This window comes from Carcharhinus amblyrhynchos, chromosome 13 (assembly GCF_965287045.1).
Source record: "Carcharhinus amblyrhynchos chromosome 13, sCarAmb.v2.hapA, whole genome shotgun sequence".
NCBI lineage: Eukaryota > Metazoa > Chordata > Chondrichthyes > Carcharhiniformes > Carcharhinidae > Carcharhinus > Carcharhinus amblyrhynchos.
The window spans coordinates 7,026,402-7,041,356 of record NC_137336.1 but is presented as its reverse complement, the minus strand read 5'-3'; the positions used below and the strand labels follow the sequence as shown (position 1 = coordinate 7,041,356).

Sequence of the window (14,955 nt, the reverse complement as noted above, 5' to 3'; positions counted from 1 at the left end):
ACGGACAGGTCTCAAAGAGCTTTCCCTTTAAACTTCAATCATCTGCGTGTGGTCATTATAATTTAGTAACAAGTGACATGTTGGATCGTGAAACCACCCCTTTATACAAATGTTACAATTTTAGCCAAGGACTTGGAACCTCCTCCGCTATCAACCAATAAAAGTATTAACATATCTGTTTCTGATGTATGTGATTCCACCCCAAGATTTCCTCGCCCCATGGACACAGCGTATGTGATGGAGAACAACGCTCCTGGTGCTTTCATTTTCGCAGTGACTGCCTTCGATCCTGATCTGGATCAGAATTCCTACATCACATACTCTTTCACAGAAACTGGTACCCAAGATTTGCCATTGTCAAATTCCCTCACTCTTAATTCGATGAACGGCACCATTTACGCACTGCGCTCTTTTGACTACGAACACATCAAAAACTTCCAGATTCAAGTTCAAGCCCGAGACGCTGGCGCTCCTCCTCTGAGCAGCAGCGCAACATTGAATGTGATCATCCTGGATCAAAATGACAACGCTCCAGTCATTGTTTCACCGTCAGCACAGAGCGGATCAGCGGCAGTGGAGATTGTAACCATCACTTTGTTAATTGGCATCAAGTGGAAACAGGACAAAAACACTATTGAAGATTACAACTCTCCAAGTTGTTGCTATAGGCTGGACGATTCTCACAGTGATTTTCACCCGAGACCCACATTGAAAAAATCTTTAAATTATACTGCTGCTGGAGATATTGTTCGCATGCCAGAAACGCATCGTTGTACCAGTTTGCCTGTCTCTGGAATCAGCTAAGAGCAATTTTCTGTTTTTGAAGTCCTACACACTGCCCATGTCTCAGGAACAATGTTAAACACTAAAGATTTAACAACATTTAGGCAGAGCAGAATTACTGGCAGCGTTTGTCCAATCCATGCCTGCCCCATGATTTTCCTTAAACCTTTTCGTTTTGAGGATCTTTATTATGGAAAGAGGGGGTCGTTCTTTTCATGCACTGTCAGCGTTGTTAGTCAAACAATATAGTGCGAAATAAAATATTCCACGATACCACAGCGACCCTTTTGGATCTGGTATCTTTTAGCTAGGAAAGGAAGGCAGCAGATGAGAAACTCACTAGCTACACAATTGGGTTTCTTGCAAGGTTAGCCCCACAATTGATATTGGATACCTGAACGCACTTGGAGAATTTTTCTTCGCAGTTTGCTATTTTAAATGCCAACACAAGCAATCAGAAGACCCCTATTCCTCATAACATTCAAGAAGTTATTGCAGGAGGCTGTAAAATTCTATTGCCGGCCTCTTGGATGCCTATGGTGAGTTGCACAGTAGAGTGGCACTTTGGCATAACGGTTAGCACTGCTGCCTCACAGTGCCAGCGATCCGGTTCGATTTCAGCCTTGGGTCACTGTCTGTTCGGAGTCTGCACATTCTCCTCCTGTCTGTGTGGATTTCCTCTGGGCGTTCTGGTTTCCTCCCACAGTCCTAAGGATGTGCTAGTTAGGTGCACTGCCCACATCAAATTTTCCCTCAGTGTACGCAAACAAGCACCAGACTGTGGCAGTAGAGGTTTTCACAGTAACTTCATTACAGTATTAGTGTAAACCCACTTGCGGCAAATGGATGAATTTTATTTTTATCGTTGAGTTACACATATATGCTTACATTACATTGTTTACGAATGAGATAAAATTGGCGTGAAACTGTTAAATGTGACATATTAATGCAATAACGAGGAACATATATTAAGATCCTAAAAATTCGAATATAATAAGCTAGGTAAATAAGGGTCGAAAAAGATTGTTTGACCTACATGAGTCACATCATCCCTACAACTACGCTAATATTGTTGCAATCGTAATCTACAGTGAACGGTATAGTGTATATAGAATGAAGAACACAAATCCAGGGCTTGATGTCCAATAGCTCCATGTAAGTGATTATGCACCACAGCAGCCTCCTCCCACTTTTAGTTATCAAACCCAATCAGCATACTTTCCAATCAGCATGCGTTGGTTTCCTCCTGGTACTCCGGTTTCCTCCCAATGTCCAAAGATGTGCGGGTTAGGTTGATTGGCCAAGCTAAATTACCCCTTAGTGCCCCGGGATGCGTAGGTTAGAGGGATTAGTGGGTAAATATGTAGGGACACGGGGATAGGGCCTGGATGGGATTGTTGTCAGTGCAGGCTCGATGGGCCGAATGGCCTCTTTCTACACTGTCGGGTTTCTATGGTCTACTTTTTAAAAAATACTATTGCATGGAAATCTTTTTAGTCCACTGGAAATCTTTTTAGGCCAATGTACAAATCGTATCTTGCAATATCGCTGTATATGTACTTGACAGCTGATGCGACGTTCACCTGATTATTACGTTTGTGGAGATGTGAGCACATTCATAAGAAGTAGCATGGTGTCTTATTTGAATGGTCAATAGATGAATATTTGTTTGAGAGTTCTGAACATTTGCTGATTGGTACTAGACAGGATGGACGCTAGACTGGCATAATACAAAGTGTGAAGTGATAGGAACTTACAGAAGCCGAACGTTCACAGTGCATGGGCAAGGTATTGTGAGAGAAATCAAAATTCACAGAGGATGTTATTCATCAAACTAGCCAAGTTACAGAAAACAACCAACATTCCTTTAGAGGGAATAGTTTCAAGGTTCCTATCAGCAATTATTTTAAGCTAGTAACCGTTGTGAAGCAGGATTGAGTTACCCAGAGAAGAGAAGCTCGAAATTTTAATTTAAATATCCATTTACCAAACAATACAACTAATTCTGCTGTTCTAGATAAAATGAATTGCCAATTCGCGTTAAATTGCTTCATATTAGTTTACAGTTTTTTCAGTTTAATGCAAAATAATATTTTTATTTAAAACGACAGTTTTGATCCTTGGAATTGCATTTTCAGTCACCGTGTTTAGTATCTGATTCTGGTTATGTTTATGCGCTTTGTGCCCTCTTTATTGTTGGTATCTGATTGCCATGGGCCGCAAACAGGCATAAACATTATCCAGAATCCATAAATTATGCTCTGGTGCAACAGCTCACAAAGATTGAAGACATTCAGAATATTCCAGTGTCCGACTCACTCAACACAATGTGAATTTGGCGACTTGCTACCAGACATTGGTTAGCACTGCTGCCCCATAGCGCCAGAGACCCGGTTTTGATTCCTGGCTTGCGTAACTGTTCACGTTTTCCCAAAGGATGCGTGGGTGCTCTGGTTTCCTCCCACAGCCTGAAAGACGTGCTTGTTAGGTGCATTGGCCATGCTAAATTCTCCCTCAGTGTACTCGAACAGGCGCCGGAGTGTGGCGAATAGGGGATTTTCACAGTGGTTTCATTGAAGTGTTAATGTAAGACAACTGTGACACCAATAAATACATTTAAAAACTAAATATTATAATCAAAATAACCAGCACGCAAATGAAGCAAACTGGGGCGGCATTGTGGCGCTCTGCTGACTCACAATGTCAGGGACCCAGTTTTGACTCCTGGCTTGGGTGACTGCATTTGTGGAGTTTGCACATTCTCCTCATGTTTACTTGGGTTTCCTCTGGGTACCGCAGTTTCCTCCCACCATCCAAAAATGTGAGGGTTAAGTTGATTGGCCATGCTAAATTGTTCCTTTGTGTTAGGGGGATGTCAGGGGGATTAACATGGTAAATATACATGGTTATGGGGATTGGGCCTGGGTGGGATTGCTGTTGGTGAAGACTCGATGGGCCAAATGGCCTCCTTCTGCTCTGTAGGTATTCTATGATTCTATGTCTGTCAATCACCAAAGTCAAAACCGTGTTGCATTTAGGAGAAAATGCATTTTGAACACTGCATTAGAAAATCCGAGCACAGTTGCTACAAAGAAAACGTGGTTGTTTATCTTAGCATTTGTTTCAGATTAATTAGCAAAAAATATTTAATTAAATATTCATTGTTACACACCTGACTTGCACTGTCATGGCGATGATTTTAATGTCATTTATCTTTTTTTTGCCGTTTTTGTCGCCATTTATTCTAAACGTTTATTTTTCTCCAATATTTCAGATTTCGAAATCGCCTCCTGTTAATAATCGTGACAAGGACAACTGGAGCCAGGAACCAGCGGTACATGGAGTATCCAAAATTGGCTCACATAATTCACATATCTTGAAGATTTTTGTTTGGGAAATCACCTGTGCTATTGGCCAGAAACTTATTGAATTCTAAATAACCTTGAACTGCTGTGTACTAGAATAATTAAGATTATATTGAAAAAAAACTTACAATTTCTGTACCTGGACAGGGAACACTAGAACACAGAAAGTCGTCGAAACACTCATTATAGTTAGAAAGTAATTAAGAGAAGCCGTCATTTAAACATTGATGGGTATGTATCCTTTCCTTTGCAAAACAGTTTTGGTGATATGTGGAAAAATACACATGGTGCTGCCGTGACAAATATTAAAATTGTTATTCGAAGATTATATGTTGAGGAAGCGAAAGGAAACTCCAACATAATAATTACCCCTGGCATTTGAAATGAGCAGCGTTGGCCGAAAGAGAAAGGCTGCTAATATATGTGCTCGTGCACGTATTTTGGTTGCGCACTGTTAAAAGGATAAACGGGATTGAAGGCTTTCACATCAGCAACCGTGCAGCTTTAAGAAAATTCGCTGTTGTAATCTTAGGCAGGGGCTTACAGTGTCGCTGTGGGCCAATGAGGATCTCAAATCCAACCAGAGATCCATTGCTCCTCCTCCGGCACAGAATCAGAACAGGAACAGAAAGGGAATTGCTGCCTGCGTTCATTTTGTGAAAAGCTCTCTGTCAATTCACTCGGTATCCAACTCTTAAGGTATTTTGCAGATTATGCGATCGGGAAGCGCTTGACCTTAATAAGCTACCGGTTTAGTTCTGCAAATACGACAGGCAATGGCAGAGCGACAGTTAACCTACGCCCTAAAATTCAGACAATTGAATCTTATTTTCCTTCTTTTTGCGTCGGATCTGGCATTCGGGAAAATTCACTACTCTATTCGCGAAGAAATGAATTCTGGCGCTTTTGTTGGGAATGTCGCCGAAGATTTGGGATTGAACATTCGGAGACTGTCAGCTCGAAAATTCCGATTAACCTCTGCTGATAAAAGGCAGTGTTTGGAGGTGAATTCAGAAACCGGCATTTTATTTGCTAAGGAAAGGATAGATAGAGAGCAGCTGTGTGGGCAGATGCCAACTTGTCACCTCTCTTTCGAGATCGTAGTGGAAGAGCCTTTGGAGATGTATCGCGGTGAGGTGGAGATTCTCGATATAAATGATAATTCGCCCAGTCTCCCGGAGAGTGCCGTTCTCTTACAAATGCCCGAAAACATGGTGCCAGGCTCCAGGTTTCCGCTAGAGAGCGCGCTTGATCCAGACGTGGGGACAAATACGGTCACCAGTTACAACATCAGTCCCAATGAGAACTTCGGGCTAAAAGTGGAGATTGAAGACGACGGTAGTAAAATTGTCGAGTTGTTGTTGGAGAAGTCATTGGACCGCGAACGGCAGCCATCCTTTCAGCTGATGCTGACGGCCACTGATGGAGGGCGTCCTCCCAGATCTGGGAGCGCTCGGATTCTCATCACTGTGCTGGACAGTAACGACAATGCGCCTGCGTTCAATAGCAAGGCCTACAAGGTCAGCCTGATGGAGAATTTACCCAGAGGAACCTTGGTGGTTTCAGTGCATGCCACTGATCCAGACGAAGGCCCGAATGCGGAGGTAACTTATTCTTTCAGTAACCGCGTTTCACAGAAAATGCAAGAACTGTTTAGTTTGGATCCGCGAACAGGAGAGATTAGGGTTCAAGGCAGAATTGATTATGAAGAAGCAAGCAGTTATTCACTTGATGTTCAAGCTGTCGACAATGGTTCACCGGCAATGGCTGGACATTCTAAAGTGTTGATTAAGGTCATTGATGTGAATGATAACGCCCCTGAGATATTATTAACCTCCTTTTCCCAAGTTGTCCCTGAAGATGCTGCTCCCGGGACTGTGACAGCTCTGATCAATGTAATCGACCGCGACTCTGGAAAAAATAGAGAGGTGAACTGCGACATCCAAAAGAACGTTCCTTTTAAATTGCAAACTTCTTCGAGTGGTCATTATAAATTAATAACCAGTGACATGTTGGATCGTGAAACCACCCCATTATACAACATTGCAATTTTAGCCAAGGACTCGGGATCCCCTCCGCTATCAACAAATAAAACCATCCAAATATCCGTCTCTGATATAAACGACAACGCCCCGAGATTTCCTCGCCCCATGGACACAGTGTATGTGATGGAGAACATCGCCCCTGGTGCTTCCATTTTCGCACTGACTGCCTTCGATCCTGATCTAGATCAGAATTCCTACATCACTTACTCTTTCATAGAAAGTCGTATCCAAGATTTGCCATTGTCAAATTACCTCACTCTTAACTCGATGAACGGCACCATTTACGCACTGCGCTCTTTTGACTACGAGCAAACCAAAAACTTCCAGATTCAAGTGCAAGCCCGAGACACTGGCGTTCCCCCTCTGAGCAGCAGCGCAACATTGAATGTGATCATCCTGGATCAAAATGACAACGCTCCAGTCATTGTTTCACCTTCAGTACAGAGCGGATCAGCAGCAGTGGAGATTGTGCCTCAGTCAGCGGCTCAGGGTTACTTGGTCACCAAGATAATCGCAACTGACGCCGATTCTGGTCAGAACGCCCGGCTCCACTATCAGGTGCTGAAAGCCACTGATCCCAGTTTGTTCAGCGTGGGGCTGAACTCTGGGGAAATCAGAACAGCCCGAGGAATTTTGGCGCAAGATGCCATCACTCAAACTCTGGTCATCTTGGTGAAGGATAACGGACAGCCGAGTCTCTCCAGCACTGTTACAATCAACTTTTCAATCCTGGGAAATGCTACTGAAATTTACTCGGAAAGTAGCAATTTAGTAACAAATCCTAAATATGTGTCGGATATAAATCTTTATTTAATTGTGATTTTAGGGTCAACTTCCTTTATATTTCTTCTAACCATCATTTTGTTGATTGGCATCAAATGTAATCAGGACAGAAATCCTATTGAAGATTACAGCTCCTCCAGTTGTTGCTATAGACTGGACGATTGTCAGAGTGAGTTTGACCCGAGACCTACACCGAAAGAATCATTGAATTATACTCGGGCTGGAGATATTATTCGCATGCCTGAAACGCATCATTATGCAGTTTGTCTGTCTCCGGAATCAGCAAAGAGCGATTTTCTTTATTTGAAGCCCTACACACCGCCTCTATCTCAGGAACGATATTGAATTCTAAATGATAGACAAGGCAGAGCGGAATTACTGTCAGCGTTTGTTCCATCCGTCCCTGCCGCGTGATTTGATGAAAACTTCTCCCATTGAGAATTTCTATTATTGAAATAAAGGATCGTTCTTGTGATACAACTGTCACTGCTGTTAATCCAACGAAATGGTGCAAAATACAAGGCTCCATGATGCCAAAACGGCACGTCAGGGACTGGTTTGATTTCGCTCAGAATGGAATCGGCAGACTAATTATTCCCTCAGCTACACAACCGACTTCGTTGCAAGGTCAGCTGCATAACTGACCTTGGGGCATTGGTACCTAAATGCATGTGGATAATTTGCTTTTAAGATTTGCTATTTTAAATGCCAACACAAGCGATTAAAATGCTCTTATTCCCTTTGACACTGTAAATTGTCATTGCTGAAGCTATTAAATTTCATAACTGGCCGAATGGATACTTAGGGTAACTTGACGCTGCCCCGAGCTGTTTAACAATGACACAAAATCGGAGGAAAACTACAACCAGATTATAACATATTACTGTGATAAAGTATAAAATATTTTGCTACCTGGCAAACATTTGTTAAATAACCTGGATTAGAACGAAGTTTCGACAAAGGACTACCGGAAAACATAGAGACATAAAACATAACAGCAGTATGAGGTCATTCGGCGCTTGGAGCCTGCTCCACCATTAAGTATGATCGTGGGTGAATATCCAACTCAAGTTCCTCATCCCGCTTTCCTCCATATCCTTTGATCTAAGTTGCCCTAAAAGCTGTGTCTAATTCCTTCAAAACAGACAATGTTTTGGTCTCAACTGCTTTCTGTGATAGTGAATTTTACCAATTGACCAGACTCACTAGTTGAAGGTATTTCTCCTCATCACAGTCCCTATTCTTGGACTGTGGCCCCTTGTTCCGGACATCCCCGCAATCTGCAACATCCTGCCCACATCTTTTTTGTCTAGTCCTGTTAGAATTTTATAGAATTGTATGATATCCCCCTCATTGTTCTAAACGAATATAATCGGGAAGCCTCAATCTCCCCTTACATGTCAGAATCACCGTGCCAGAATCAGTCTGATGAACTTCCTCTGCACTCCCTTAACAGCAAGAACATATTTCCTCAGATAAACTGACCAAAACTGCACACAATATTCAGGGTGTGGCCTCACCAGGGCTCTGTATTATTGCAGCAGGACATTCCTCTTCCTATAGTCGAATCTTGTCGCTGTGAAAGCCGAAATATTATTTGCCTTCTTTACCGCTCACTGCATCTGAATGCCTACTTTCAGTGACTGGCATACAAGAACATCCATGTCACTTTGCACACTTCCCATGGCTCACCCTCACGCAGCTTTGTGTTGTCTGCAAATTTAGAGTTATTACGTTTCATTCACTCGCGTACATTTTTAATATATACTGTGAATAGCTGAGATTCTAGCATTAGGCCCTGTGGTAACCCACGTGTCACTGCCTATCATTTCGGAAGGACCAGTTTACAAGTACGCATTGTTTCCTGTTGCCGACCTGTTTTCTCTCCACCTCAACGCACTACTCCCAATCTTATGCACATGTGCGACTTTGAAAATCCAAACAGATCAGGCCACTGGCTCTCCCTCGTCAATTTTGCTCCTTGCATTCTCAAAGAATTCCTGTGCGTTTGTCAAGCATGATTTCCCTTTTCTAAATCTATGTTGATTTTGTCTGATCCTGCCGCAGTTTTCCAATTATTCTGCCATGAAACCTTTTAAAATGGACTCGCGCATTTATTGCCACTACCAATATCACGCTGACTGGTCTATAATTCCCTGCTTTCTCTCCATCTCATTTTGAATTGTGGGATTACATTAGCTACACTTTAATCTGTAGGTACTCTTCCTACAGGAATGTATAGAATCGTAAAACATGACCACCAATGCATCCTCCATGTCGAGGGTCACTTTTTGAGTACTCTAGGGTGCAGACTGTTAGATCCTGCGGATTTATTGGCCTTCAACCTCATCAATTACCCCAACACCATTTTCCAGCTAGAAGTAATTTCCTTGACTTCCGCTCGCTAAACACCTTGTTCTGCAACAGTTCTGGTATGTTATTTGTGTTCTCTTTTGTGAAGACAGAACCCACGTATTTATTTAATTGGTCAATCATTCCCTTAGCTCCCCAGTATAAAATCCCTTTTGTTATGAGTGCAAAGGGCCTACATTTGTGTTCACCAATCAGTTTCTCTTCACAGAGAATTTTTTAAAATCATTTTGTATGTTCCTGGCAATCTTACTCTTGTACTCCATTTTCCCTTCTTAATAAATTCCTTTGGCCTCCTTTGTTCAATTCTAAACTCTTCCCAATCCTCAGCTTTATTTTTCTTTCGGGCTAGTGTGTATGCCTCAACCTTTGATCGAATATTATTCCTAATATTATCTTCTTAGGAATGGTCTGACAACCTTTCTCATTGTATTTTAGCGCCAGATAGGAAAGAACAAGTATTGCTGTTCACCCATACGTGTTCTGCATGTTTGCCTTTGCCGATCCACTGCCGTCCCTCTAAATAATGTTTCCAATTCATCAGAGCCAACGCTTGCCTAATGCCATCGGACGTTTCTTTATTTAGTTTCAGGATACTAGTCTCAGATGCAACGACACCAACCTCCATCTTTAAGAAGAATTCTATCGTATTATGATCACCGATCTGCAGGGGCCTCACATTCAGTTTGCCAAATATTCCTTTCGCATTACCCAATAACCAGTCTAGGATAACGTTTTCTCGAATTGGTTCCTCAATATATTGGCCTAGTAAACCACTCCAAGAATTCCTCCTAGAAAGCCTTGTTGCTAATTTGAGTTGCCCAATCTATATGCAAATCAATCACCCATAAATACAAATGTTCCTTTATTGCATGCTTCCCTAATATCCTGCTTAATGCCATTTGCAGCATCTGCACTAAAATTTGGGGGTCTATATACTACACCCACTCACGTTTTCTCCTTGATGTTTCTTAACTTTACCTGTATAGATTCCAGATTGTTTCTCACGATTGCATTATTTCCTTGTCTACGAGCAATGCAACCACCTTCATGTTTTCTCCGTCATTCCTAAACACGTGAACATCCCGGATGTTCAGTTTTCAACCCTGATCACCATGTACTCATTCGCCTCTCACCTTAGTTACATCGTACACATTTAGATCTACTGCTTTATTAGTTCATCAAGTTTATTGTGGATACTCCGCATATTAAGGCACGAAACCCTAATACTTGCATTTTAAGATTTCTTGTCCCATTCCCTTTGTTTTTACCTATGTACCAGGCTGATTCTGTTCCTTGATTTCTCACCCTATCATACTTCTCATTCATCTTCTTTCTTTTATTCCTATCCACATTTGTCCTTTCTCTAACCCCTTGAATTCGTTTACATCCCCAAGCTATTTTACTTTAAACCCGCCCCAACCACTCCAGCAAATACTCAGCTTCGGACATCAGTCCTGGTCCTGCCCAGGTGCAATCCGTCCAATTTCTACTCGCCTCATCTCCCGCAGGACCAGTCCTGACATGCCTGAAATCTGAGTCTTTCCCCTTGGTATCATTCCTTCACCCATGCATGCATGTGGCATGTACTATTTTTTCTGTTCTGACATGGAGGCGGCACAGTGGCACAGTGGTTAGCACTGCTGCCTCACCGCGCTAGTGACCTGAGTTTGATTCCTCGTTTGTGTCACTGTTGTGAGCCTGCACGTTCTCGCCGTGTCTGCGTGTGGTTCCTCACGGTGCTCCAGTTTCCTCCCAAAGTAAAAAAATGCGTGCGTTAAGTTGATTGGCCTTGCTGAATTGTCCCTGAGTGTCAGGGGGACTAGCTAAGGTAAACGCATGGGGTTGAGTGGATAGAATGAAAGTGCGGACAGTGCAGGCGCGATGGGCCATATGGCCTTCTTCTGTACTGTAGGAATCTACGATTAGGTAGCTCTGGTGTATAATCCTTATAGCGTGATCTTTAAGGCCTTTCTCTTCAACTTATTTCCAAATTCCCGACATTCTACTTTCAGAGCTTTATTCTGTTTCTTAATTTAACTGTGTGCAGCACAACCATCGGATGTTAACTCCGTCCCCACCCCATCCCAATCCACCCCAATCCTGTCGCCGTTTTGAGACAATCTTGACCCCAAAACATGAGAGGCAACATACCTTCCTGGAGTCTCGCTTGCAACCACAGTCGTGTCTGTCTATTTCCCTTACTATTGAAACTTTTATAACACCTTTTACTCCTCCTCTGTCCAGCAGAGCCAACCATGGTGGAATGTGGTTGAATGTTAGTGCTTTCTCGTGAGAGACCACCCCCTTGAACAGTATCCAGAATGGTCTATTTCTTTTGGAGGGGAGTAGTCACGAGAGATTTTTGCACTTCCTGTCTAGTCCTCTTGCTCTGCCTGATAGTAACCCATTCCCTTCCTGGCTGTCGAATCTTCACTGCATTATGACCACCGCGCCATTCGTGCTCGCCAAAATGCTCTCTGCCTCACCGATGCTGCACAGCTCCTCCAGGCGCCACTCCAGCACTAAAACCCAGGCTGCAAGCAGCTGCATCTGGTGACACTTCTTGCATACATACTGTCTCTGGGCGTTGGAAATGTTCTAGGCATTTCACACGAGGCAGGAGGAGCAGCTGTGGCTTTGAGCTCTCCTGCCAGGACTTATCCCTTTGTTGAAATTTAGGAAGATGCGTGAAATGACATCACCTCAGGCTCCTTTCCTCTTGCCCCCGTAACTACAACCTATAAAACACAAAATAAAGACATTACAAATTATAATTTAAAAAATGTCGTAAACACTAACTTTAACGTTCTCAGCCAATCAGCTGATTCCACTCCTCCTGTTTCACATTTGAATCCTGGCGTCGTCATGGGATCTCCATTGTCCAAGCTCGGAACCTGCTCTCAAATTAACACTTTCTTGCACCCTGTAGTACCCCCGGCTCTAGTCTCAGTCTCTCTTTTTTCTCCCTGGATCCACTCTCTTTATCTTATATATTTTTTATTTTCTGCCTCATTTCACTTGAACTTGATTTAACTTTCATATTTCTAGTCTTATTTACGGAAATTCAAGGAGCTAGTTCAAAATTATATATATTTTTCGTTTAAACCATTTAAAGAAAATCCCTAACAGCTTTTCACCAACCAAATAATTTACCGTTTTCCTGCAAGATTACTCCTGGGTTTCACTTTCAAACTCAGCTGACTGCCTGGTACAGGTTTCCTCGACAGGCCGGGCAGTCTCTGCTCCGAGAAGTTAAGTCACATGATTTATATAACTACAGTAGTATTCTGCAATCGCAGGGTCCAGAGAATTGCATAGAATGACCAACACAGAAACAGGGATTTCACTAGAGAAGGTCCATGGAGTTGTTTATGCTCCACACCAATCTCCCCCTCCTTCAGTTATCAAATTCTGTCATCACAGTTTTTCTAACTGCCGCTGGGAAGTCGTTTGCTTTAGAAGTAACGTTATGTTCACCATAAATCTGGGTCCAAGACAGAATATCAACGAAGAATTACCTCCAAGGTAATTCTTTAAAAAATCGATCAAAACTCAAGTTATATTTTTGTTTGAACAGAGCTGAAGGTTTGAACTTCTGCTTCCCAGCCCAGTAAAATAAGATGGACCACAATCACACAGTGCCGCTCGGAGAAATCTATGTCAATCTTATCAATTCATTGGTCAGAATGCACCATTCATAACTTGCAACATACCCACACTCATTTTTGATTGGATTTGTTTTGATCTGATTTATTGTTGTCATGTGTATTAGTATGCAGTGGGAAGTATTGTTTCTTGTGCGCTACACAGACAAAGCGGAACGTGCATAGAGAAGGAAAGGAGAGAATGCAGAATGTAGCATCACAGTCACAGCTAGGATACAGAGAAAGATCAACTTAATATGAGATAGGTTCTATTCAAAAGTCTGATGGCAACAGGGAAGAAGGTGTTCTTGAGTGAGTGGTAACTGACTTTAGATTTTTGTACATTTTGCGGCACGGAAGACCATGTTAGAGCGTATTTTCGACAAGCGTGAGGTCCTGAATAATGCTGGCTGCATTTCCAAGGCACCGCAAAGTGCAGACAGAAGCAATCGATGGGACATTGTTTTACATGATGGACTGGGCTTCGTTCACGACCCTTTGTAGTGTCTCCATGTAGATTGGAGATGAGTTTTGTAGGAATAATGGTTCTCCTCCACGTACCCCACCGGGGACAATCGCTTTCTGCGTGTTGAGTTTCAAGACGACTGGCCTGACATTTGTGATGATTTGGCCAAGTCTTCCAGTGTGGAAGGCATCCAATCGCTAACACCTTACTCAAAATGGGCATAGATTGCATTGAGCTTTCCGGGGTGCATTAATGCCGACAAATCTACATGCCTTCACGAATATCAGAGCTGTTCTCTGGGAGGACACCTTGGAGGGCCCATATGCAGTGAGGCAATATTGGTAGAGCTCAGGAATAGGAACGGTGTAGTCACTGTATGGGGGTCTACAATAGGCCACTCGACTGCCAGCGGGAGATTGAGGAACAGATATGTAGGCAGATTATGAAAAGGTGCAAAAGTATCAGGATTGTTGTGGTGGGAGATTTTAATCTCTCCTGTATTGACTGGGACTCAGTGCTAGGGGCAGAGTTTGTAAGGAGCATCCGGTGGGGGGGGGGGGGGGGGGGGCGGGGGGGGAGGTGGGCGGCTTCCTGAAACAGTATGAATATAGAACTAGGAATGGGGCCGTTCCCTGGTTTTGGGGAACGAGCCCGACCAGGTGTCTCAATTTGAGTGATCAATAGATTAACATTTTTGGAGAGCACTGAACGTTAGACGGAGTGCTCACGAGATGGTATTATGCAAGGTGTGAAATGATGAATGCTTACAGAAGTTGGACGTTCGCAGTGCATGAAGAAGATCACTTGAGAAAAAAGAAACAACATTCACAAAAGCAGATGGTGATTTTAATCAAAGCAGCCAAGTAACAAAGGGTGACAAATTTGTACATGAAAGCGCATAGCTTTTATATAAAAACGTAATTTTGACCGCTGGAATTGTATTTTCTGTAATCTCAATCAGAACCTCATTCCCGTTATGTTTACGCTCTTTGCGCTCACTTCATTTTTAGTTTATGATTCCCGTGGGCTGATCAGGCATAAACATATTCAGAATCTCCAAATTATCGTCTGCCGCAATCGTTCTAAATACTGGATGCATTCAGAATATTCTCTGTAACAATCAGGTGGAATATCCGACCCACCGAAAACAATTTGATTCATAGTATAATCAATATAGCCAGAAGGGAAACGTGAGAAATATCTACCAATGATTTGCCAAGCGACATCAAAATCGGGTTTCATTTAAGATTATGTGCATTCTGAGCATTACGTTAGAAATCCAAGCATAATTGCTACATAGATGGTCTTAATTGCTTACTTTAGCATTTGTTTTATTTACCCTGGTTCACATTCTTTCTTTTTTTTTCTGTATATCCAACGCCCCTTGTTCCAAATGTTTAATAATTTCCAGTATTTCCGTTATCTGTTATTCCTAGTGTTAATAATCATGATAAGGCCAATTGGAGTTATAAACCAGCGATATGTGATGCTTCAAA

The 14,955-nt window shown here is 42.6% G+C and overlaps 1 protein-coding gene across 1 annotated transcript in view; it reads left to right on the top strand.

The window, feature by feature from the left end:
* The window catches only part of LOC145351640 (protocadherin Fat 4-like), a 46,491-nt gene that overhangs the window by 9,039 nt on the left and 22,497 nt on the right, over positions 1-14,955 (top strand). Inside the window, exons 3-6 of the mRNA XM_080201202.1 lie at positions 207-582; positions 1,209-1,322; positions 4,058-4,117; positions 4,922-7,318. Of these exons, the coding sequence (XP_080057328.1) occupies positions 207-582; positions 1,209-1,322; positions 4,058-4,117; positions 4,922-7,318 (2,947 nt within the window). The remainder of the gene's footprint in view (positions 1-206; positions 583-1,208; positions 1,323-4,057; positions 4,118-4,921; positions 7,319-14,955) is intronic.